Here is a 25094-nt window from a genome sequence, read left to right on the forward strand (position 1 = left end):
TTTCTAAAGATGAGTTGATAATAATGATAAATACACAGTAATTATTATTAAATTTTAATTTATATATCATAGAAATATCTTACACTTTTTTTCTCAATACACCTCGGTGTGTTTAGACATAAATGACAATTCAGACGTTTTGACATACCATCGATTTTGTTTATAACATATATTAGTAAATTAAATTTATAGTATTAAAATATCGAATAATTACTAATGTTATTGTGTATTGGTGGTTGTTATTATCGAATAAATAAATATTGTTCGAATTTTTTGAAAAAGCGTTGTAAAAAATATCTCTGATTGGTTGTTTATATTATCGGAATTTATTGTTCTAACCTATATGACCATACGTTTAGTTTTATATGTAAACATGGAAGATGCACTTTCATTCGAATTCCAGTTGAAATTATCTATTATAAATAAATTAGAAAAAATTAATAGTACGTTAGAATCACCAAATGATGCTTCATCGAAGAAAAAAGAAGACGTGTGTAGTAGTACATCGATTAATACTAGTTATAGTGAAGAGACTGATCAGAAACTAGAATCTTCCGAAGTTCAGTTTGATAATTTATTACAAGCATTAGAACTTCAACGAAAAAAAACCGTAATCAACAACATTCAAGCGAGAATAAAAAAATTTGAAGATTTTACGATACAACAAGAATTAAATAGTAAAAATGAGTGGATCAAGAAGCAGCAAGAATTTATAGAAGATATACAGAAGAAAGAAAACGATATTATAAGAGCTCTCGAAGAATACGATAAAAAATCTTCGAATTCACAAGCTCAGCTTAATGTGTATTATAAAGATTTGGAATTACGTAGACAAAATCGTGAAAATGAAATACAAAAGAAACAACAGGAGAGACAAATTATTTATAAATGTATGGATAAAATTAAGGTTAGTAATTTTTTTACTATTATCAATGTTAGTATAGTTATTTTATTTTATAGAAGTTACAAGTAGATTTTAGAAATATTTACGAAGAAATCTTGTTGATATTAAAAACATGTTTAAATCAAGATGATCTTAAAAATTCAGCAACCAATTATTTCAAATCTCTTAAATCTCTTTCGATCGATTTCGATGATATAGTAAACAAATGTAAAAACGGTAAAATAACTGAAGAAATAGTAAAAAAAGCCGACGATATCGTTACGCAATTACGAAATATAAAAATTAAAATTAACGATATCGTTAACGAGATTAATAAAAATGAACAAAAAGCCGTGTCGACAGAACAAATTGCGTCACATACAAACGTCGAAAAATACGTCAGTTTAGAAAATTTCGACATGTACACCAAATATATGGAATTCTACGATAACTACACATCGAATTTTAAAGATATGGAAAGTGATCCCGATCAGAAACCTTTCATTCTTGATTGCAAGAAAGCCGTTAACATTCCAGTGAATTCCCTTTCTGGGGCCAATCCTGAACACATTTCTGATAAATACAACAAATTGTATTCGCTTTTAAAGGGCGAAAACGTCATTATAACTGATAAAAGAATAAACGCTTCCTCGCATCAGCACGGCGTGGCCTTCTGCGTGAATTTATTAGCGAAACGGTTCATTTTACAGAGTGATTTGATCATTTCTAGTAACGCGGAATCGGCGTTTTGTTACGCCACAGTGATCGTTTCCTTATGGAACGAATTTCCCACGTTCGGGGAATTGTTGTTGGCACATTTTTATAAAGCTTGTCCGTATTTGGTGCCGTTCAACGTGCCTAGAGAAGTGGGCGAATCGGACGAGGAATATTATATGAAAAGGGGGTACCAATATAAGAACGGACAAATCGAAAAGCAGGATAAGTTTCTAAAACGCATGACGGGTAAGTGTATCCATCAATATTATCAACGTACATGTTATAAATAGAGTATTTCGAAAAGTATTCGGGATAATATACAGGGTGTGTCATAAAATACTGGGTGTTTTTTGTAAAAGTAGTGGAAAAAATCTGGATTATATTATGACTCGCCCTGTATTATATTCAATAATTTAAGTACGCAAATTTTAACGAAAACTATAGGAGATGGTAAAATCGGAATATACAGGGTGTCTCATGAAATGCATACATAACCAAATGAAATGTTTCATTTAAAAGTAATGGAAAAAATCGTGATTACGTTGTGACTCACCCTGTATTAAATTAAAATAATATCAGTAAAATCCACATATTTTGTGAATTTCGATAATTTATGCAAAACTATGGTGTCGGTAAATCACTCTACAGGGTGAAACATAGAAATATAAAAAAAATCCGATTCAAATTTTTACTCACCCTGTATTAGATTTAAATATTAACCTACGACAACTTCTCGTTTTTGTAATGGAAAAATTACAAATGTGTCATAAAATACAGGGTGTCTCATTCAAAAGAAAAGATTTTTTTTTTCAAATTCCGACTAAAATACAGGGTCGTCCATTAAAGAAACGACATATTTAGGTTTGATGCGTCTGTACGCAGCTATAATGGTTGTCAAACCGAAAAAAGGTCACGTTAACGTTTATAATATAAAAAATGGTTGGAGATGGTTGGCGTCGACATTGAAATTAGAACCTGAAGTTGATATATCGGCAACGTTGGTACATACTTTTCTGGAAACCGCCGGATTTGAATTAGACTTACACTACGGAATGGCATTTCATAAATTACTACGCATAATAGTCGAGAAATTCCTACCAAGTTGCAGGGAAAAATGTACGGGAGGATCAGTAACCAGGTTAGATTATTTTTTGATTTGTCCTTGTATATATTTAATCTAATATCGATGTACGTCATAATGGTCTTTATTCATGTCGTTTTTAGGTTAGAATTATTGATGATGGAATATTCGCAAAAAAAGAAATTCGAAATCCCCGACGGTTATTTGGGGTACACTTATTGGTGATCAATTTATTAACCATATTGTTTTTTACACAATGTATATACACTTTTATTTATTAATATTTTCATTTTTTTGTGAAATAAATAAATTATACAAAATATTTATTTAATTTACCCTATGGAAACCCTCAATTTCAACCCTTTATTACCGGGTGCGACCTCTTTGCTACAATGTCCAAACTTCAAAATCAATTCTACTGATTTCTCACTGTATAGTAGATTTAAACGCAAAGTTTGGGTGCCATTGGAGATGACGTTGCGTTCATTAAAAAGTAAAATAGAACAATGGAAGAGTATTAGAATAATACCCGCTGCGCCCTCTATGCCACAATGTTCAAACTAAATTAACGATCGTACAGATTTCTCACTGTAAAGTAGATTCAAACGCTAAGTTTGGGTACTATCAAAAAGATGGTGCTGCTATCATTAAAAAAATGAAAATAGATTGATGGAGGACTATTAGAATAATATTTGGTTAGCCCTCTATGTCAGAATGTCCAAACTAATTAAACAATTCTACTGATTTCTTATTGTACAGTAGATTCAAACGCTTAGTTTGGTTATTATCGAAGAGATGGCGCTACGTTCATTTAAAAACAGAATAATGGAGCACTATTAGAATATCGGTGGCGCTCTCTATGTTAGAATGTCCAAACTACATCATCAATTTTACTAATTTCTCCTGTAGAGTAGGTTAAATAGTGAGGTTTTGGTATTGTTGAAATGATGGCATTGCGTGTATAAAAATAAAATGTGAAAATAAAAATAAATAAAACCCGTTTTTTCCTTTTAAATGATATATTTCCGTTTCAAGATCCCAAATTTTGATTATGTCTGTAATTTTATTTGAAAAAACGTTTCTCATTAGTACCAATTGGTCTACAAAAATTGTTTTGCCTAAAATTACCAGGAAAATGATGATTTTGTTTTTGCAAAAAATCAACCAAATTCGCATTTTGAAAAGTTTAACAAAATTTTATTACATATTTTTTCAATCTTCCTCTAATTTTGGTAAAAAAATCCACCCCAATTTTCGTAATCAAAACTTTTCCGAAATCATCCAACTTCTCGAGACATATCTGAATAACTAAAAATGTTTCTAACCTCAAATTTATATTTCCAAAATGAGCGTACAATTTCATATTTATCGACTAACACATAGTTTCCGATTGCATATGGAGACTTCCTTTTGATTCGGCCGTAGGGAGCACTTCCCTTTGAAGGGTAGGTAGTTGAGAGGAATCTATAACGATCGACGGCCGTTGTGGCATGGGGAATTGATTAATGGCGGCTGCGGTATTGTCGCTGGATTCGGTCGAATCTTGGCGATCAGTCGACGAACTGCTCGAACCTGTACACCAAACAAGAAGAAATTTATAGCAATTTTAAAGTCATCGAAGAGCTAAAATAATTTTTTTGGAAAAATTATCGCAATAAAAAAGATAAATTAGTAAATTTGACGTTACCTATGTGTCGGATTGGTGTCGGGGGTTCTTCAACGGCCGACGATCTCTGAAGAAGAGCTCCGCGAACCGGCCACGAGTTGACTCGAAATTCCCTAGTTTCCGTAACGACTTTTAATAGCGTGGGGTTTCTACTGGCCGGCCGTTCGATGACGTCATCGTCGATTTCTTCGTCTTCTTCGCTGTACCTACGTTGGATCAAGTTCTCCATAACCATGTAGTCGCTTTCTTCGGCACTACGAAGATGTTCCTTTTCCAAATTGAGGGCGATTTCCGGATTCGACATTTCCGATGGATTTCTCTTACGTGTACCTTGATTAGATGAACGGGTTGTTAATTTTATTTCAAATATATAGGGTGATTCGTAAATATTCGTTAGAATACCGTGTATATACTACGAGAACCCCAAGCCTTTATTAACTTTTATAATAGTCACGGAAGTGTGGTTAGGGACACAGCAGCGATTAGTAAAATTAAATATCTATATCTATATATATATATATATATATAGGGTGAGGTAACAAAAGGTTTGATTTTACGAATATATTTATCCCCCTTGATGTTTTTTTAGGACACCGCGTATCACAATTTTGCATATTTAATTCGTAAAATATTTTTTTAATCGATATATTTGAAGCGACATTCAGTTTCGATTAGAAATTAAATACAGTAATATTGTCACACTCTGTATACGGATATGTTATCGAACGTTCTGGATGTTTCCGATTCCTCGAAATTTCTAGAAATTATCACAAAAAAAAATTGATTCTACGATATGCGATGTTGCCGAGTTTGGTCGTTTGGTCGGAGGTGATTGGAAATATACATTACGGATGCAAAGTTATTGGTTCGAGATTAATTAAATTAAAAAGTTATCTAACGGTATGCGTTGTTGTCAAATTTCCCACAAAAGTTCACGTCGCGTCTATAAATTCGCAGATTTTACCGAAAAACTAATTCAAGTGATACGCGACGTTGTCAAATCGATTCCACTGGATATTTATGTCGAAAATGTCGGTGATACGTACAATTTTCGGGATGTTTAATCGGAAAACATTCTGCGGATTACTGTATTTAATTTCCTCGCCGACGCACAAACTTACTTGGAGGCGATTGCTCCGGCCTAGGCGGACTCAACAATCCGGGCGACCTCGGCGGACTAAATAGACCACAAACCGATTCCAATTCGTCAGTAATACTGGTATATTCGGTATGCATGTGCATCAGTAACGCCGATCGGCTGCTTACCGGCGGTATAACTTTAATTTTCGGTTCGGTAAAAGTCACCGATCGTTCTAAGGAGATCGTACTAGTCGGTAGAGTCGCCGCCGGGGGATCGGTGGTTTCCGGTTCGGATTGCGTTTGGGAGAATTGCCGTTTCGGTAGCGAGGGTTTCGAGGAATGTTGGGGATCTTCACCTGAGAGGAGAGGCTTTAATTGTTAGACACATGCTACACATTTAGGGTTAGAATGCGAAAAAGAAGAATGAGGGGTGGTGTTAAACGTGCATTGGTTAGAAAAAAAAATCGAAATGTCATCAATTTTGGATAGTGTTCAAATTTTTTTTTGGAAATTTTGATTTTTTTTTCGATAAAAATAAGGTATGATTATATTTTCGACTAACTTGGTATGATATATGAAAAAAATTAATTTGATAAGTGTTTTGCATTACCCTGTATACAATATCTAAATTTTTTGTTGGAAAAATCAACATTGCAATGGCAAATTTTCAACTTGGAGCTCAAAATTTTGAACTGAAATTGAAAATTTCAATTTGAATCTAAAAATTTCAACTTGAAACTCAAAATTTCAAAATTGAAACTCATAATTTCAAAATTAAAACCCAAAATTTCAAAATTAAATATCAACATAAAACTCAAAATTTCTACTTGAAACTTAAAATTTTGAACTGAAATTAAAAATTTCAACTCGAATCTAAAAATTTCAACTTAAAACCCAAAGTTTCAAACTGAAAGTCAAAATTTCAAAATTGAAACTCAAAATTTTGAGCTGAATTTAAAAATTTCAACTTGAAACCCATAATTTCAAATCGAAACTCAAAATTTCAACTTGAATCTAAAAATTTTAACTTGAAACCCAAAATTTCAAACTGAAACTCAAAATTTCAAAATTGAAACTCAAAATTTTGAGCTGAATTTAAAAATTATAACTTGAAACCCATAATTTCAAATCGAAACTCAAAATTTCAAATTGCAACTCAAAATTTCAACTTGAATCTAAAAATTTTAACTTGAAACCCAAAATTTCAAACTGAAACTCAAAATTTCAAAATTGAAACTCAAAATTTTGAGCTGAATTTAAAAATTTGAACTTGAAACCCATAATTTAAAATCGAAACCCATAATTTCAACTTGAAACCCAAAATTTCAAAATTGAAACTCAAAATATCAACATAAAACTCAAAATTTCTACTTGAAACTCAAAATTTTGAACTGAAATTGAAAATTTCAACTTGAAACTACAAATTTTAACTTGAAACCCAAAATTCCAAACTGAAACTCAAAATTTCAAAATTGAAACTCAAAATATCAACATCAAACTCAAAACTTCTAGTTGAAACTCAAAATTTTGAACTGAATTTAAAAATTTCAACTTGAAATCCATAATTTCAAATCGAAACTCAAAATTTCAAATTGAAACTCAAAATTTCTACTTGAAACTCAAAATTTTGAACTAAATTTAAAAATTTCAACTTGAAACCCATAATTTAAAATGGAAACTCAAAATTTCGAATTGAAATTAAAAATTTCAGCTTGAACCTAAAAATTTTAACTTGACCTCAGCATTTCAAAATTGAAACTCAAAATTTCAACTTGAATCTAAAAATTTTAACTTGAAACCCAAAATTTCAAACTGAAACTCAAAATTTCAAAATTGAAACTCAAAATTTTGAGCTGAAACTTCAACTTGAAACCCATAATTTAAAATCGAAACTCATAATTTCAAATTGAAACCCAAAATTTCAAAATTGAAACTCAAAATATCAACATAAAACTCAAAATTTCTACTTGAAATTCAAAATTTTGAACTGAAATTGAAAATTTCAACTCGAATCTAAAAATTTTAACTTAAAACCCAAAGTTTCAAATTGAAACTCAAAACTTCTAGTTGAAACTCAAAATTTTGAACTGAATTTAAAAATATCAACTTGAAATCCATAATTTCAAATCGAAACTCAAAATTTCAAATTGAAACTCAAAATTTCTACTTGAAACTCAAAATTTTGAACTAAATTTAAAAATTTCAACTTGAAACCCATAATTTAAAATGGAAACTCAAAATTTTGAATTGAAATTAAAAATTTCAGCTTGAACCTAAAAATTTTAACTTGAACTCAGCATTTCAAAATTGAAACTCAAAATTTCAAATTGCAACTCAGAATTTCAACTTGAAACTAAAAAAAAAGAAAGAAGGATGGTGTTAAACGTGCACTGGTTGAAAAAAAATCAAAATCCCATCAATTTTAGAAAGTAATCAAATTTTTTTTGGATACTTTCATTTTTTTTTTAAATAAAAATAAGGTATGATTATACTTTCGACTAACTCTGTATAATGTATGATAAAAATTAATTTGATAAACGTTCTGCATTACCTTGAAAACTACTTCTAAATTTTTTGTTCAAAAAAATGAATATTGTAATAAAAATGGAAACATGCTGTTGATTTTTTTTTTGAAAAAAAAAAAACATCAAAAAGTGACAATTTGATCCTGGTTAAATTTTCATACCTAATTTCCTGAAAATGTGGCAGAAAGAGAGGCTTTTTGGCGTTAAAAAAGGTGGCCGTAGATCGCATGCTAGTAGTAAGTAAATAAAAGCATTAGAGAGAACAAAAAATAAAACGAAGAATTTAAAAAAAATTTTTTAGCAACATTTCAATTTTGTTATTTAGTACGGACGATTTTGGCGAAAATTAAAAAAATAAAAAACTCCCATAGTTGCTTTAGAACATTTTTACAAAATTCGAAAAAAAGTTTCACATTCCATTTTACATATTTTCCAAATTACTTTGTATTAAGAAATTTTTCCAATTTTTTTTATTTTTTCATATTTTTGGAATTGCCACTATCCGAGGGTATGAAAAAAAAACACTATTTAAGGGGGGGAAATACTGGAAAGTTTGAAAAAAAAATACAAATTGGTATTTTTATGATTATTATACAAAGACAAAAAATAATCACTATTTAGTGGGGGGAAGGGGCAATATTGAAAAATTAAAAAAATTAATTGGTATTTTCCGAATGATTTTTTTAAGATTTGTTCTAATTTTCAAATTTAATACTCATATTTTCAAAATTATCATTACATGAATTAAATTAATTATACGCAAACAAAAAATTCATTATTTTTGGGGGGAGAATACTGGAATTGTATTAACATCGCGCCGAACGTCTTTTTACCATCCTAAATCGTCCGTAAAACGTAATTTTTCAAATAAATCACTGTCTCTACAATTTTGCAACAAAATATTTTCAATTTTCAATTAACTTGAACTGAAAATTTCAACATGAAACTAAAAATTTCAACCAGAAAATAAAAATTCCAACTTGAATCTCAAAATTTCAAATTGAAACTCCAAATTTCGAATTGATACTCAAAATTTCTACTGGAATCTCAACTTGAAATTCATAATTTCAACTTAATACTCAAAAATTTCAAATTGCAACTCAAAATTTGAATATGAAACTTAAAATTCCAACTTGAATCTCCAAATTTCAAATTGAAACTCCAAATTTCGAATTGATACTCAAAATTTCTACTGGAATCTCAACTTGAAATTCATAATTTCAACCCAATAATCAAAAATTTCAAATTGCAACTCAAAATTTGAATATAAAACTCAAAATTTTAACTTAAAACTCAAAATTCCAACTTGAAACTCAAAATTTAGAATCAAAACTCAAAATTTGATTATGAAACTCAAAATTCCAACTTAAAACTCAAAATTTCAAATTGCAACTCAAAATTTTAATATGAAACTCAAAATTACAACTTGAAACTCAAAATTCCAACTCGAAACTCAAAATTTCGAATTGCAACCTAAAAATTTGTATACGAAACTCAAAATTCCAACTTGAAACTCAAAATTTCGAATTGCAACCTCAAAATTTGAATATGAAACTCAAAATTCCAACTTGAAACTCAAAATTTCGAATTAAAACTAAAAATTTCAAATTGATACTAAAAATTTCAAATTGCAACTGAAAATTTGAATATGAAACTCAAAATTCCAACTTGAAACTCAAAATTTCGAATTGCAAACTCAAAATTTGAATATGAAACTAAAAATTCCAACTTGAAACTCAAAATTTCGAATTAAAACTAAAAATTTCAACTTGAAACTAAAAATTCCCACTTGAAACTCAAAATTTCAAATTGCAACTCAAAATTTGATTATGAAACTCAAAATTCCAACTTGAAACTAAAATTTTCGAATTGCAACCTCAAAATTTGAATATGAAACTCAAAATTCCAACTTGAAACTCAAAATTTCGAATTAAAACTAAAAATTTCAAATTGATACTAAAAATTTCAAATTGCAACTGAAAATTTGAATATGAAACTCAAAATTCCAACTTGAAACTCAAAATTTCGAATTGCAAACTCAAAATTTGAATATGAAACTAAAAATTCCAACTTGAAACTCAAAATTTCGAATTAAAACTAAAAATTTCAACTTGAAACTAAAAATTCCCACTTGAAACTCAAAATTTCAAATTGCAACTCAAAATTTGATTATGAAACTCAAAATTCCAACTTAAAACTCAAAATTTCAAATTGCAACTCAAGATTTTAATATGAAACTCAAAATTTCAAATTGAAACTCTAAATTTCGAATTGATACTCAAAATTTCAAATTGCAACTCAAAATTTGAATATGAAACTAAAAATTCCAACTTGAAACTCAAAATTTCGAATTAAAACTAAAAATTTCAACTTGAAACTAAAAATTCCCACTTGAAACTCAAAATTTCAAATTGCAACTCAAAATTTGATTATGAAACTCAAAATTCCAACTTGAAACTAAAATTTTCAAATTGCAACTGAAAATTTGAATATGAAACTCAAAATTCCAACTTGAAACTCAAAATTTCGAATTGCAAACTCAAAATTTGAATATGAAACTAAAAATTCCAACTTGAAACTCAAAATTTCGAATTAAAACTAAAAATTTCAACTTGAAACTAAAAATTCCCACTTGAAACTCAAAATTTCAAATTGCAACTCAAAATTTGATTATGAAACTCAAAATTCCAACTTAAAACTCAAAATTTCAAATTGCAACTCAAGATTTTAATATGAAACTCAAAATTTCAAATTGAAACTCTAAATTTCGAATTGATACTCAAAATTTCAAATTGCAACTCAAAATTTGATTATGAAACTCAAAATTTCGAATTGCAACCTAAAAATTTGTATATGAAACTCAAAATTCCAACTTGAAGCTCAAAATTTCGAATTAAAACTCAAAATTTCAAATTGAAACTCTAAATTTCGAATTGATACTCAGAATTTCAACTTCAAACTAAAAATTTCAAACTGAAACGCAAAATTTTTAATTGAAACTCAAAATTTCAACTTGAAACTAAAAATTTCACACTGAAACGCAATATTTCGATTTTTTTCACCAAAATTGTAGAGTCAAAACTAAAACTAACGAATACATTTTTTTATATAAAAAATTATCAAAATAATAAACGAAAGAAAAAAAAAAAAAAAAACGACTTACCGATGACGGTACCACTTTCCGATCCCCTCCGAATCGTCCCCGTGGAATCTCTCCGTTTTTGCGTCGCCCTCGCTTTCAAAATCTCCGAATTAAATCTGGCAACGTCGTCGATTAAAATTTCGTCGTTTTTCTTATCGCTTTCCGACGATTCCTTCGATTCGGTACTCCTAGTCCTTTGTCGCAACAAATTCGGTTGTTGTTGTTGTTGTTGTACACTGCCCGCCACCGATATATTATCCAATTGTTCGGTTTCTTCGTCTTCATCCGCGTATCTATATTCGATGTGTTGACCGTTATCGAATATATAAGCGTCCGGTCTGACTTCCGTCAACGATCTAACCACCATTTTTTTCCTGTTCGATTGTACGGTTTGTCCGACGATTGTATTATCCTCGGATAATTCGCTCTGTTCGCTTATCGTCCTTTGCCTCGAGGACGATAACCGAACCGGATAATCCGTTTGGTTTTGTTCGATCGATTGTTTAACGGCATCGACGTCGTCGATTAAATCTTGTATCTGCTCGGTGTATCTGCGCGTGCGTACGTCCAAATTTTGTAAAACGGTCGTTTGCAAATTTTCTTTGCTGACTATATCTTCGACTTTTTGAGTCAAATGTTCGATTCGTTCGGTGGTGATTTTGATACGTTCCTCTGTAGATTGTTGGAGTTTGTTTTCTTGTTCGGCGAAATAGCCTTCGACGCAATCCTCTTCGAAATCGTACAACCTTTCCATTTCGTCCTTATCCAAAAACAACTTTAATCCGTTATCGTAACTTTCCTCGATTCCTTCCAATTTTCTCTTCAGGTATTTTAACACGAGATACAAGTGGGAGAATATTATGAAAGGCGGGGGTAGTAGGGGTTTTTGTTCGTATTCCATGACGACGGTGAACCTTTGAAACATCCATACTTGATGAGCTATGGCGTTGACTTCGTTGAATATGTTGTTGAATACCGCTATGAGGAGATTGATTAGAAGGATATTGGCCACCAAAAGGTACATCGACATTATTACGGGTGATATCCATCGTCCTGGTACGCAAATTTCTTCGTCCTCGCCGCCGCACGGCGGATCGATTTCGTCGGCGAATACTTCGCCGTATAACATGAAGTAAGGTTCGAAAAATACCTTGAAAATATAATTTATATCCTTAATACACGTTTCCAAATAAGTAAATAAGTTTTTTTTCGACCGGTTTCTATCCATTCGGGTCTCATCAGAACAGTGTAACGAATTTTTTTAGGAAAGGTGACTCGATCGAACGTACAAATGAACAATATGAAGTAGATAAAACCTTTTATTTAGTCAATCGAGTCTCATCAACGGTATTTCGATCAAATTATACGCAACGAAATGTGAAACGAATAATAACCAGACGAAATAAAACTTTTTTGACCAATTTTACGGCTTTTTCCCAAATTGATACGCAACAAAAACTAAATTGTTGAATAACTAGACAAGACTTTTAGACCGGTTTTTAACCCATTAGGGTCTTATCAGAACAGTGTATAACCTTCTCGAAGAGTTTCGTTATACGGACAAAAACATCTTTTCTGGCCGGTTTTGACTGATTTGGGAATCATTACTATGATGTAACATGTGTTTATTAAAATCATACGCAATAAAATGTAATGGATTTCGAAGAGTGACGCAATGAGCAATAATTAGTAGATTTTTTATCGATTCGAGTTCCATCAAGATGAGGCTTCACGTTTTTGTTCAAATTATGCGCAGTAAAATGTGACACGAATAGTAACCCCACTAAATGAAACTTCCTTTTGACCGATTTAGATTTACTAGGGTCTCATCATAACAGTGTAACGCCTTTTTCCCGAAAAAATGCGAAAAAAGTGGCGAAAGAACAAGTTTTTTGACCGGTTTTGACCCACTAGGGTCTCATCAGGAGACTAAAATTGTTTTTCCTGAAAAGTTTCGCAATAAAATATCAAAATATGATTTGGTAACCAGGAAAAATATTTTTTGTGCGCGGTTTTGACATACTAGAGTCTCATCAGGACAGTGAAAATGTAAAACGAGTGGTATAAACCACATATAAACATTGTTTTTTCGACCAGTTTCGACTTATTAGGTTCTCGTCAGTTCAGGACAACATTTTCTTTATTGCTAGTTGTTTTTATAAGCTGGGAGCATGGATACAGTTGAAAATATATGAAGAGTGGAGAGTTTTTTGTATTAAACTTTCTATTGATGCTAAAAATATACTTACATCCCTAGCGAGACTCCATGTCGGGGGTTCGTTAGGTTTTAGAATGGCTTGACGAGCAACACCGAAACTCATAAGGATAATTAACAATAAAACTATGAAGTAAATCATGTTTTTAACCATTTTTCCCATCATGGTTACAAGAGGACCTAGAAACAAAAAATTTTTTACCGATTCAGGTCTCGTCATTACAGCGAAATGTTTTTTGCGGAAAAATAAGTGATAAAATGTGGAAAAAATAACTGTAACGCGAATAAATACACAATGAACTGTAATAACCAGTTTTTGACCGGTTTGGACCTACTGGAATCACATCAGAGTAGTTTAACGCCAATTTCACGATTAAATGCACAATATACTGTAAAAACGCATTTTTGACCGGTTTGGACCAGCGGGGTTCTCATCAGAATAGCGTAACGCCTTTTTCTCGAATATACGCATAGAAAAAAAATAGTAAAAAGTGTTGATTACCTAGATATTTATTGACACTGAGAATGTTCAGTATCCTCAAATACCAATATATACAATTGGTACAATAAATCACTCTTCCCGCGGATAGTTTGTCCGTTTGATATCTCAACGACATTCCGACCATGAACATGAACACGGCCGCCATGTCGCTAGGATTCCACATGTTCCAAGACCAAACCGCGAATTTTTGCGAAATACCCACAGGTTCGGAAGAAAATAATTCTCGTAATTTCTCGCAACCCAACGATAATATGAAGGCCGTCGCAAAAATTTCTTGCCAATTGGGAACGTGTTCCATTTTAACTAATATCGTGAAACTGAATAGGACTAAAAACGCGAGGTACGCAATCTGAAAAAAAAAAACAAAACAGAAAAATCAAATATTACATACTTTCAATATTTTTCTCGAAAATATACCTAAAATTTATAAAAAGCCACTGTTACAGTACAAAAACATTTTTTTGGGCGGTTTAGGTCTAGTCGGATATCATCAGAACAGTGTAACGCACTTTTTCCGGAAATATACAGTTTTGAAACTTGTGGCAAAAAGATTTTTTTTTGACCGATTTTGATCTATTCGGACCTTCTCAGAACAACATTTTCTCGAAAATATACGCAGCAAAATGTTGAACAATTCACTGTAACTGGACAAATCTTTATTTTCAACCCATTCAATTCTATTCGGGTCTCATCAGAACAGTGTAACGCAAAATTTCCAATAATATACGCAATAAAACGTAAAACAATTCATTGAAAGTGGAAAAATCTTTTTTTTTTTTTCAACCGATTTAGGTATTTCCGCGTGTCATCAGAACAGTGTAACGCACTTTTTCCGAAATATACGCGATAAAAATAATAGTTCAACAGGTTTTGATCGGTTCTTGTTGGAACAGTTTCGACACTTGTCGAAAATAGATTTTTTTTGACCGATTTCGACTTATTTGGGTTCCTTCAGAACAGAATAACAATTTCTCGAAAATATACCCAACAAAACGTATAACAATTCACTGAAAGTGAAAAAATGTTGTTTTTTCAACCGATTTAGTCCTATTCGGGTCTCATCAGAACAGCGTAACATTTTTTCCTGAAAAGAAATGCAAAAAACGAGAATAAAGTGAAAAAACTTACAGAGTTGGACCAAAATTTCGTTATAGGAGCCGTATAAAACTCGTACAGTTTTTTCTTCATCTTCAATTCTCTTCCTTTGTTAAATTGTTTGAATTTTTCGTCGTCGAAATCCGGTATAAGTTTACCACCATTTTGTTGTACGACCGTATCTCTAGTAATGAAATTTTCCGTCAAAAGAGCCTGTAAATAAAACGTTAATACAAACAAAAAAAAACATTTCGACGCGCCCGGTAGTTACAAGCATTAGTTAGACAGTCGAAAGCTGGAAGGAGAAAAAGCACAAAATAAAATTGACACAAACTATCGGATTAAAGCGAAAAAAAAATACGACGAGCGTCATACTGATGAGACCCAATACCACAAAAACCGTACAAACTTTCCAAATCCGATAGTTTGCGGGTGAACGTGTTAAAAAGCCAAGCAACGACATACAAAAAATAACGATCGTAAACAGTAGATAGTGGTGACAACATATATATGTAGAAGAGGACATATTCGGTAAAGCTTTGGCTACCTTGACACCTGTTGGATTTGGCGACTTGTTCCGAATACTCAAACTTCTAGTACGCTTCTAAAATAATAATACACTGTTAAAATTTCTCGGATTAAACTAATCGGAAGAAGAATTAATTATAAACATGAAGCCAAAGTGAAGAATCAAGCGAAATATTTACAAATGGTGCTTCAGCTTTGAACCCAAAAACTACTTGAACCAAGCGATCTATTGTACAATCGAGTTTTTTGATATTTTTTGAGGTTAGTTACTAATTTTTTATGCCCCATTTTTATTATTTTTTTTTTTGTGCATATTCGTATTGCATTTTAAGTTATATACGGTGGTGGATAAAAATTTGATCATCTCACAATATTTTGTTTTTCAAAATTGATTGTGCCGTTGGAAAGATATAATCGATAAGTCCCGGGCCTGGTATACAGATGGCGCCACTAGTGGCGTACCACTTTTCATTTCGTTAGTACCAAAAACATCGGAGTGCTTTCATGTAAATGTAATGAATTTTGACAAATGACAAATGATATATTTCATACTGTCATATTGTTTTTGACAAACGACAGATGATATATGTCATACTGTCATATTGTTTTTGACCAATGACAGGTGATATATGTCATACTGTCATATTGTTTTTGACAAACGACAGATGATATATGTCAGTTGTAGTTATCTGTCATATTGTTTTTGACAAATGACAGGTGATATATGTCACGTAAAATTAACTGTCATATTGTTTTTGACAAACGACAGATGATATATGTCATACTGTCATATTGTTTTTGACCAATGACTTGTGATATATGTCATACTGTCATATTGTTTTTGACAAACGACAGATGATATATGTCAGTTGTAGTTATCTGTCATATTGTTTTTGACAAATAACAGGTGATATATGTCACGTAAAATTAACTGTCATATTGTTTTTGACAAATGACAGATGATATATGTCACATATTGTTAACTGTCGTATTGTTTTTGCTTCCCAAATATTATGGACAATGGATTAGATGTACAGGATCTCGAGATTTTACGCGAGTTTGGCACCTTAGGACCCAGTAGATGTAACAAGAGGTGTACCAAAGGAGATTACAAGAGCCGAGGAACAATTTTGATGTTCAACTGAAGGAAATACACCATGAGAGATGAAACCAGGCGACAAATTGCGGTACCACGATGAAGTAACAAAGAGAAATGTTGGAAAATGGATTAAATCGACTGGATGTCGAGAGTTTACGCGATGAAAGTGAAATTTTCGCCAAAAAAATTGTTTTTCCAATGTATAGGCCCGAGACTTACGCATTCATCGTTGTGCTAACGTCAATTTTTTTCACAATTTCGCTTACTTTCTGATAATACAATTCGACGTAACGTTTACGAACCACCTTTTGCTAGAAAAACAAACCGAAAATTAAACCGAAATCAATAAATTTAAATTACAAACGAACTTGCCGGAGTTTTAGCGGATTTTCCGCGACTTACATCGGCGTCTTGATTTTTCTCCGAATCGGATTTGTCGTCGTCGTCGTCGTTCTCCAATTCCATGTGCTCCTCCGTCGTTTGAGGCATCAACTGAAGCTCCTCCTTCGATTTGAACTCCAATTTGAATATGTACGGCATACATAACAGACCGAGTATCACCTAAAAGTGGAAATTTCCAAAAAAAAAAAAAAAAAAATAAAAACGAATCAATTTCGAACGGGGGGTGGTATACCTTTATGTTGGTGTTTTTTCTCGTACGCAATCCCCCCATCCACAAATCGGCGAGTATAATTTGCGAACAGGGGTGGGCCAAAAGGGCGCGATGATTGGCGCTAACGGCGAGACTCAGACACGTGTGCCCCGACCAATTTTGCAGCTCGCACGTGAGTAATTGTTGCGTTTGATCGTCGTCTTGTCGATAACAATAATCGAGTACTTCCAGAGCTGAAAATATCCGAAAAAATTATTTTCCTTTCCCCTCTATCCGGTTCCGTTGAAACACCTCACCGATATTTTCGAATTCTTTTCCGTAGGCTCGTAATTCTTCGTACACTTCCGTTTCCATGTCGTCCTCGGCCGCTTCGTGCGCCATCGCTTTGTATAGTTTGCAAGCCACCAAAGCTTTCGCTAAAGCTTCTTCGCCGTGTTGCCACATCAAAAGCGCCATTTTGTGTCTTTTCATCAGAACCGCCCAAATCTGACGACAATTTATGTTTATTTCCGTATCTACCCGCTAATTTGACGTTTTCGAAATCGTAGAATCCATTTATCGATATCCGGGAAGTCGGAAACTAATACTTGCGGTCCTATTTGTAATTATATCGACTCTAAATTCAAAAAAACCGAACAGGAAGACACTAGTACACTAATTTCCGGCGTTGGGGGACTTCGATAAATGGATTTTACGATTTGGAAAACGTCAAATTATCGTGTATTTCTCAAGTTAGTACAGTTACAATATACTAACCAATAATTCGTTAAAAGGATAATCGAATAAGCAAGGACTCGCCGCTCCTGGTATACAACCAGGAATAAGTCCAAGTGCTCCTAAATTCCTTCCGGAAGTGTTTGCCATACTGTGGCCTTTGTTCATTATTTTCGCGTAAATAGGTCTGAATTTTCTGCGTGTATATAAAGCTCTGTAAATGAAAATTCATCATTTTAGAAGTAATCAAATTATTCTAAATCGTAGTTAGATCAATATTCAATGTTCTAGAACATTTTAGATACTTTCGGAACATCCTAGATCATTTAGAATCGTATTTAGATCATTATTCAATTTTCAAGAACATTTTAGATACTTTCCCAACATCCTAGATCATTTAGAATCGTATTTAGATTGATATTCAATTTTCTAGAACATTTTAGATACTTTCCCAACATCCTAGATCATTTAGAATCGTATTTAGATTGATATTCAATTTTCTAGAACATTTTAGATACTTTCCCAACATCCCAGATCATTTAGAATCGTATTTAGATCAATATTCAATTTTCTAGAACATTTTAGATAATTTCCCAATATCCCAGATCATTTAGAATCGTATTTAGATCAATATTCAATTTTCTAGAACATTTTAGATACTTTCCCAACATACTAGATCATTTATAATCGTATTTAGATCAATATTCAATTTTCTAGAACATTTTAGATACTTTCCCAACATACTAGATCATTTAGAATCGTATTTAGATCAATATTCAATTTTTTACAACATTTTAGATACTTTCCCAACATCCTAGATCATTTAGAATCGTATTTAGATTGATATTAAATTTTCTAGAACATTTTAGATACTTTCGGAACATTCTAAATGCATTTATGTCATATTTAGAATATTATAGAATTTTATAGAACATTTTATAAACTTTCGAAACATTCTACACACTTTTATATCGTATTTGGAGCATTATCGAATATTCTAGAACATTTCAAAGTCATTGGGACCAAATTTTAATTTATTTAGAACGATTTAAAATCATTGGAAACATTGCAACATTTTGAAATTGAATTGGGACAATTTAAAATTCACTTAAAACTTTATAAAATAATTTAGAACATTTTAAAATCATCTGGAACGATTCATAATCATTGGGAACAGTGTAAAATCATGTAGTACATTCCAATATCATTTGAAACTCATTGAAATCATTTTAAAATAGTCTGGACCAATTTAAAATTATTTGAAATATTTTAAAATGCGTTTGGAATAATTCAAAATAGTTAGGAACATTCAAAAATCATCAGGAACATTGTGAAATCATTTAGAACAATTTAAAATCATTTGGAACATTGTTGTAAAATGGTTTCGCACATTTTAAAATTGTCCGGGACAAAATAAAAGCATTGAAAACATTGTAAAATTATGTAGAACATTCCAAAGCCATTTGGAACAATTTAAAATTTTTGGGAACAATGTAAAATCATTTATAACATTCCAACCTCATTTGAACAATTTGAAACTATTGCAAAATCGTGTAGAATATTCCAAATTCATTGGGAACAATTTAAAACTATTCAGAACATTGTAAAATCATTTAGAACATTCCAAAATCATTCGGAACAATTTAAAATCATTCGAAACATGGTTTAGAAGCATTGGAAACATTGTAAAATCATTGAGAACACTCGTAAAATCAATCGGAACAATTTAAAACCATTGGGAACATTATAAAATCATGCAGAACACTCCAAACGTATTGGAATCAATTTAATGTTATCAGGAACATTGTAAAATAATGTAGAACATTCTAATATCATTCGGAGCAATTTAAAAGTATGGGGAACATTGCAAAATCGTGTAGAATATTTCAAATTTGTAGGGAACAATTTAAAACTATTCGGAACATTGTAAAATCATTTAGAACAATTTAAAACTATTCAGAACATTGTAAAATCATTTAGAACATTCCAAAATCATTCGGAATAATTTAAAATCATTCGAAACATGGTTTGGAAGCATTGGAAACATTGTAAAATCATTTAGAACATTCGTAAAATCAATTGGAAACATTATAAAATCATGCAGAACACTCCAAATGCATTGGAATTAATTTAAAGTTATCAGGAACATTGCAAAATCGTGTAGAATATTCCAAATTTATTGGGAACAATTAAAAACTATTGGGAACATTGCAAAATCGTTTGGAAGATAGCAAAATCATCAAAAACTTGTGAAAATATTGACACAAGGTAATGAAAACTCACCTGTACGCTCCTCCCATCAATTTATTAATAACTAATCCGATATCGTGTAAAGTATAAACATACCCCGGCGGTATGTGAGGCCTGACGTCCCTCAGGATATATCCCAACGTATTACTGGGACCCTGTTTCGAATTGTACAAATTTTCTAATCTCGGTATTGTCAAGAATTTTCTCATGCTCACTCCGTTCTCCAACAACAATTTCACGAAATCGCACCGATCGTGTTCCAACGCTTTTATCATAGCGTCTTCCAAAGCGCCTACAACGAAAATAAATATAATGCCTGTTATACACGATGCGGTTAATCGCGATCGTTACCCGCCGGCCATTCCTGTCCGTAAACGAATATTTCCGATCTGGCGATATCGGCGCGGTTCCACGTCAGCGCCAAACTGAGTTGTTCGGTAGGAGAAAGGTGTTGAGATTTGAATAGTGCCGTTAAAATTATTTGGTCCAATTCTTGGGGTTTTTGGTCGTACTTATCGGCTATACGGAAAACGGTTATCTGAAAATGTTTCGTAGGTAAAAGAAGAAAATTTGGGGGATTTGATTGGGTTTTGAGGTTAGGGGTGTGGTATTTTTCTCACCAAATGTTTATTTTCTACGCATTGCAACAATTCCGTGAATAGACCTTCGGCTAATTCGGCGGCTACTTCGAATGCCCTTTGGATGGTGGCTATAATGTATTCTTTCATGGATTTGAGTACGGAGCATTCGTATCTGGAAAAATTCGGGAACGTGGGAAATTTGATTGTCATGAGGTGGGGGGGGGGGGGTTTGTGTGTAAACGTACTTGCACATGAAGGCTATGATGTCGGCGGCTCTGCCGGATCCGTCGCAGACGACTACCGGTACCGGTGGTTCGTCGGTGACGTATTCTAGTACCGCTCTTATTGTATTGGTACCGCCTTCGATTACTAAACATACTATCGGTATAGGACTTTGAGTAACTGGAATTAGATAGAAATAAATAAGAAATTGTAAAAATATTTTTAGGGTCGTTTTGAAAGTAACTACCGATCGATAATTTTGTATCAGTTAAGACAAATAAAATTGTCGTTTTAATTTAATAAATTATGTCAATTTTGGGAATCGTAATGTCATACATGAAGAGCCGTTTTTGTGTATGAGAAAATTTTAAGGAAATTTCGAATTTTTAAAAAATCGTTGGTATCCAGAAATCTTTCAGTTTTTTAGAATTTTAAAATTTTCTATTCCTTTCGAATTGATTTTTTGCATTTTTTTTTAAATTTTACCTGGAATTGTGATTTTTTTCAATTTTTTTTTAGTTTTTTAAAAAAATTTATTTGTTTTTCGAATTTTTTGTTTTCTCCATGTAAAGAAAATTAATAATGTTTGAATTGATTTTTTGACGTTATTTCTCAAATTTCAAGAAAATTTTTTTAAATTTCGAATTTTTCAAATTTTTCAAATTTTCTCCATTTAATAAAAATTTAAAATTTTTCAATTGACTTTTTTGACGATATTTTTTTTAAATTTCGAATTTTCAAGTTTTTGGTATTTTCAAACTGATTTTTTGCATTTTTTTATTAATTTTTTTTTATAATTTTGATTATTTTACAACATTTAGATTTTCTCTAAATTATTTCATAGTTTTCTTGAAAGAATATTTGATTTTCGATTTAGAATTTATTTTAAAAATTTTCTATTCTTTTCGAATTGATTTTTTGCATTTTTTTTTAAATTTTACCTGGAATTGTGATTTTTTTCAATTTTTTTTTAGTTTTTTAAAAAAATTTATTTGTTTTTCGAATTTTTTGTTTTCTCCATGTAAAGAAAATTAATAATTTTTGAATTGATTTTTTGACGTTATTTCTCAAATTTCAAGAAAATTTTTTTAAATTTCGAATTTTTCAAATTTTTCAAATTTTCTCCATTTAATAAAAATTTAAAATTTTTCAATTGACTTTTTTGACGATATTTTTTTTAAATTTCGAATTTTCAAGTTTTTGGTATTTTCAAACTGATTTTTTGCATTTTTTTATTAATTTTTTTTATAATTTTGATTATTTTACAACATTTAGATTTTCTCTAAATTATTTCATAGTTTTCTTGAAAGAATATTTGATTTTCGATTTAGAATTTCTTTTAAAAATTTTCTATTCTTTTCGAATTGATTTTTTGCATTTTTTTTTTAAATTTTACCTGGAATTGTGATTTTTTTCAATTTTTTTTTAGTTTTTTAAAAAAATTTATTTGTTTTTCGAATTTTTTGTTTTCTCCATGTAAAGAAAATTAATAATTTTTGAATTGATTTTTTGACGTTATTTCTCAAATTTCACGAAAATTTTTTTAAATTTCGAATTTTTCAAATTTTTCATGTTTTCTCCATTTAATAAAAATTTAAAATTTTTGTATTGACTTTTTTGACGTTTTTTTTTAAATTTCGAATTTTCAAGTTTTTGGTATTTTCAAACTGATTTTTTGCATTTTTTTATTAATTTTTTTTTATAATTTTGATTATTTTACATTTAGATTTTCTCTAAATTATTTTATAGTTTTCTTGAACTCTCCAACTTTCCAATTTATTCGAATCCTTATAGTATTTAAAACAATTTTATTTAATTTTCAAACTTCTTTCAATATTTCCAGATTTTAAAAAAATTGTTGGTATCTAGAAATATTTCATTTCTTTTCAATTTTTTTTCTAAAATTTTGATTTTTCTCAGCATTTCGATTTTCCGATTCTAGTATAATAGATTTTCAAAAATAAATTTATTTGATATTCCCCTTTTGGATATTTACATGTTTTCTCAATTTTTCTCTAATTTTCGTTATTTTTGAATTGATTTCTTTGTATTTTTGTCTCAAATTTTCACAAAATTTACAGAATTTAGAAATTTTTTTAATCTCGAATTTTGGAAGCAATTATTGTATTTACAAAATAATTTTATTTAGAAATTTTGATATTTTGATACTTTCGAACTGATTGGCTTTTTTTTATAGATTTCCAGTTTTTTTTTTAATTTTTCTAGAATTTATTTTTTTTTTCAAATACTTTTTTCCGAATTTCCAATTTTTGGAAATTCGAAATTTTTCTAATTTCGAACTAAGTCCGAAATAAAAAAAAAAAAAAATGGTATCCAGAATTTTTTCACGAATCAATTTATAAATTATCCATAATCTTTTACAGTTTCTTCAAAATAATTTTATTGATTATCGAAACTGATTTATTTATTAATTTTTATAAAATTTCAATTTACGTTTCAAAATTTCCACTTAATAAAATTAAAATTCAATCTCTTGAAAACGCTTTTTAAATCCACTAATTTTTTTAAGGAATTTCTTATTTTTTCTTTTTTCACCGTCCAAATTTTTATCATTTTCGCACTTTTTCTCAAATAAATTTTAAAAAATTTCGATTTCAAAAAAATTTTGGACTCTTCAAACCGATTTTCGATCTTTTACACGTGTAATTTTCACAATTTTTGGTCCTCATTTTTTCCCGTTCCCAAAATTTTAAATTTTCAAAATTATCGATGCTCTCAAACTGTTTTTTCAATATTTCTAGAGTCATTGTGACGTACTACCGATCATTATTACTCACAAGGATATAATCTCTGTTTCGATATGTATTTTTCCAATTTTCTTCTGAGTATAATTTCAGCTCCGTATTTTCCAACGGTACCATTATCGACTAGAAGAAAATAGGCGTGTCGATTGTTTAAAGCGGCGTTTTTTGATCTATAAATAAAACAAATATAAAAAAAACGATATCAGTTTTTTTTTAACGTCAAGGGCAGTAATTACTAATTAATGACGTAATTAATAAAACGTCATATTGTCACGTAATTACCATAGATGTTTGCGTAATTGTGACGTGACCTGTATATTCATATAAAACGTAATTTATACTATATTGGGGTGTTTTTGAAAAAAAAAAAACAAATAAATTTATTATTACGTAATTCTCGTAATACTAAATTTTGACTAACACGGTACAATTTAATATTTCAAATTACACGTCTGTGCGGTACTTCTGAATATTCACTTTTTCTCAGTGTAACTGATCTTTTTCTAAATATCATGTTTTTTCGGTCTGACGATGCATCTTTTGATTTCTCTTTTTTTTCAGTGTACGTATTTGTTCAACACTTTTATATTGTAGCAATGGTTAATAATTATATAATTTTTTACAGTGTAACTGTATTTTTTTTTAAATTTTTTCGTTTTATCAGTGTAACAATGCGTCTATTGATTATTATTGTTTTTTTTTCCTTAGTGTAACTCTTCATCCTTCAAATTTTCGTCTCCTTAGTGCGGTCTTTGGAATAATTGTTTTTTTCAGTGTAATTATGCTTTAATTGAACTATTTCGTTTTTTTTTTCAATGTAAGTTTGTCTATTTCAAATATTTTTTTGTAGTGTAGCTATATTTCCATAAAATAGTCTCGTTTTTTCAGTGTAACTGTTCTTTTTTCAAATATCTCCGGTTTCTTAGTGTAATTATTTTTCCATTGGATTATTCTGTTTAATTAGTGTATTTGTATTCTCATTTTCTTTTTCACAAAAGTGCTTTCATTTAATAGTTCAACTTTTTTCAGTGTAACTGCACTGGTTTTGAATATTTTCTTTTTCTTTGTGTAATATGTCTACATTACCAAATATTTTCATTGTCTCAGTGTAATTATCTTTAAATTATTTCACGTTTTTCCCAGTGTAACTGTTTTTCCACAATATGTTGTTTTTTCAATGCGAATAATCTCGTTTTCTCAGTGTAATTGTTCACGTTTTTCAAATAATTTTATTTGTTTGAGTGTAATTATATTTCTATTATATGAAATCGTTTTTTTTTCAGTGTAATTTTTCATGTTTTTAAAATATTTTCATTATCTCAGTGTAACTATCTTTTTAAATTATTTCACTTTTTTCCCAGTGTAACTGTTTTTCCACAATATGTTGTTTTTTCAATGCGAATAATCTCGTTTTCT

The 25094-nt window shown here is 30.4% G+C and overlaps 2 protein-coding genes across 51 annotated transcripts in view; one reads left to right on the forward strand and one right to left on the reverse strand.

Annotated features, from left to right (window-relative positions):
• The first annotated feature begins 118 nt into the window (after positions 1-118).
• LOC130898598 (mRNA export factor Gle1) lies at positions 119-3001 on the forward strand. The gene is made up of 4 exons (XM_057808006.1): positions 119-907; positions 961-1846; positions 2462-2738; positions 2825-3001. The coding sequence occupies exons 1-4, from the start codon at positions 344-346 to the stop codon at positions 2904-2906; spliced, it is 1809 nt and encodes a 602-aa protein (XP_057663989.1). The 5' UTR covers positions 119-343; the 3' UTR covers positions 2907-3001.
• Positions 3002-3998: 997 nt separating this feature from the next.
• LOC130899050 (transient receptor potential cation channel trpm) overlaps positions 3999-25094 on the reverse strand; it is a 57052-nt gene continuing 35956 nt past the window's right edge. For 9 of the 50 annotated variants that reach the window (XM_057808780.1, XM_057808772.1, XM_057808777.1 and 6 more), the window contains 15 exons: positions 23712-23848; positions 20937-21093; positions 20731-20863; positions 20462-20648; positions 20144-20402; positions 17903-18074; positions 17443-17632; positions 17168-17379; positions 16936-17094; positions 14940-15119; positions 13812-14160; positions 13344-13489; positions 11116-12244; positions 4369-4677; positions 3999-4253 (listed from right to left, as the gene is read on the reverse strand). In XM_057808780.1, coding sequence (XP_057664763.1) covers positions 4054-4253; positions 4369-4677; positions 11116-12244; positions 13344-13489; positions 13812-14160; positions 14940-15119; positions 16936-17094; positions 17168-17379; positions 17443-17632; positions 17903-18074; positions 20144-20402; positions 20462-20648; positions 20731-20863; positions 20937-21093; positions 23712-23848 — 3919 coding nt within the window. In that variant the 3' untranslated portion in view covers positions 3999-4053. Of the gene's footprint in view, positions 4254-4368; positions 4678-5468; positions 5784-8113; positions 8183-11115; positions 12245-13343; positions 13490-13811; positions 14161-14939; positions 15120-15453; positions 15511-16905; positions 17095-17167; positions 17380-17442; positions 17633-17902; positions 18075-20143; positions 20403-20461; positions 20649-20730; positions 20864-20936; positions 21094-23711; positions 23849-25094 lie in introns of all 50 variants that reach the window. The other 41 variants (XM_057808742.1, XM_057808737.1, XM_057808731.1 and 38 more) reach the window with 9 other exon arrangements.

Source organism: Diorhabda carinulata, chromosome 10 (assembly GCF_026250575.1).
Source record: "Diorhabda carinulata isolate Delta chromosome 10, icDioCari1.1, whole genome shotgun sequence".
In the NCBI taxonomy this organism is placed as follows: domain Eukaryota; kingdom Metazoa; phylum Arthropoda; class Insecta; order Coleoptera; family Chrysomelidae; genus Diorhabda; species Diorhabda carinulata.

What these genes read in the sequence shown, in the direction of transcription:
- LOC130898598 (XM_057808006.1), top strand. Translation starts at nt 344, where the DNA reads ATGACCATACGTTTAGTTTTATATGTAAACATGGAAGATGCACTTTCA. An exon ending in GTTTCTAAAACGCATGACGG is followed by an intron (nt 1,847 to 2,461) that starts GTAAGTGTATCC and finishes CGACATATTTAG; the next exon opens with GTTTGATGCGTCTGTACGCA. An exon ending in ACGGGAGGATCAGTAACCAG is followed by an intron (nt 2,739 to 2,824) that starts GTTAGATTATTT and finishes TGTCGTTTTTAG; the next exon opens with GTTAGAATTATTGATGATGG.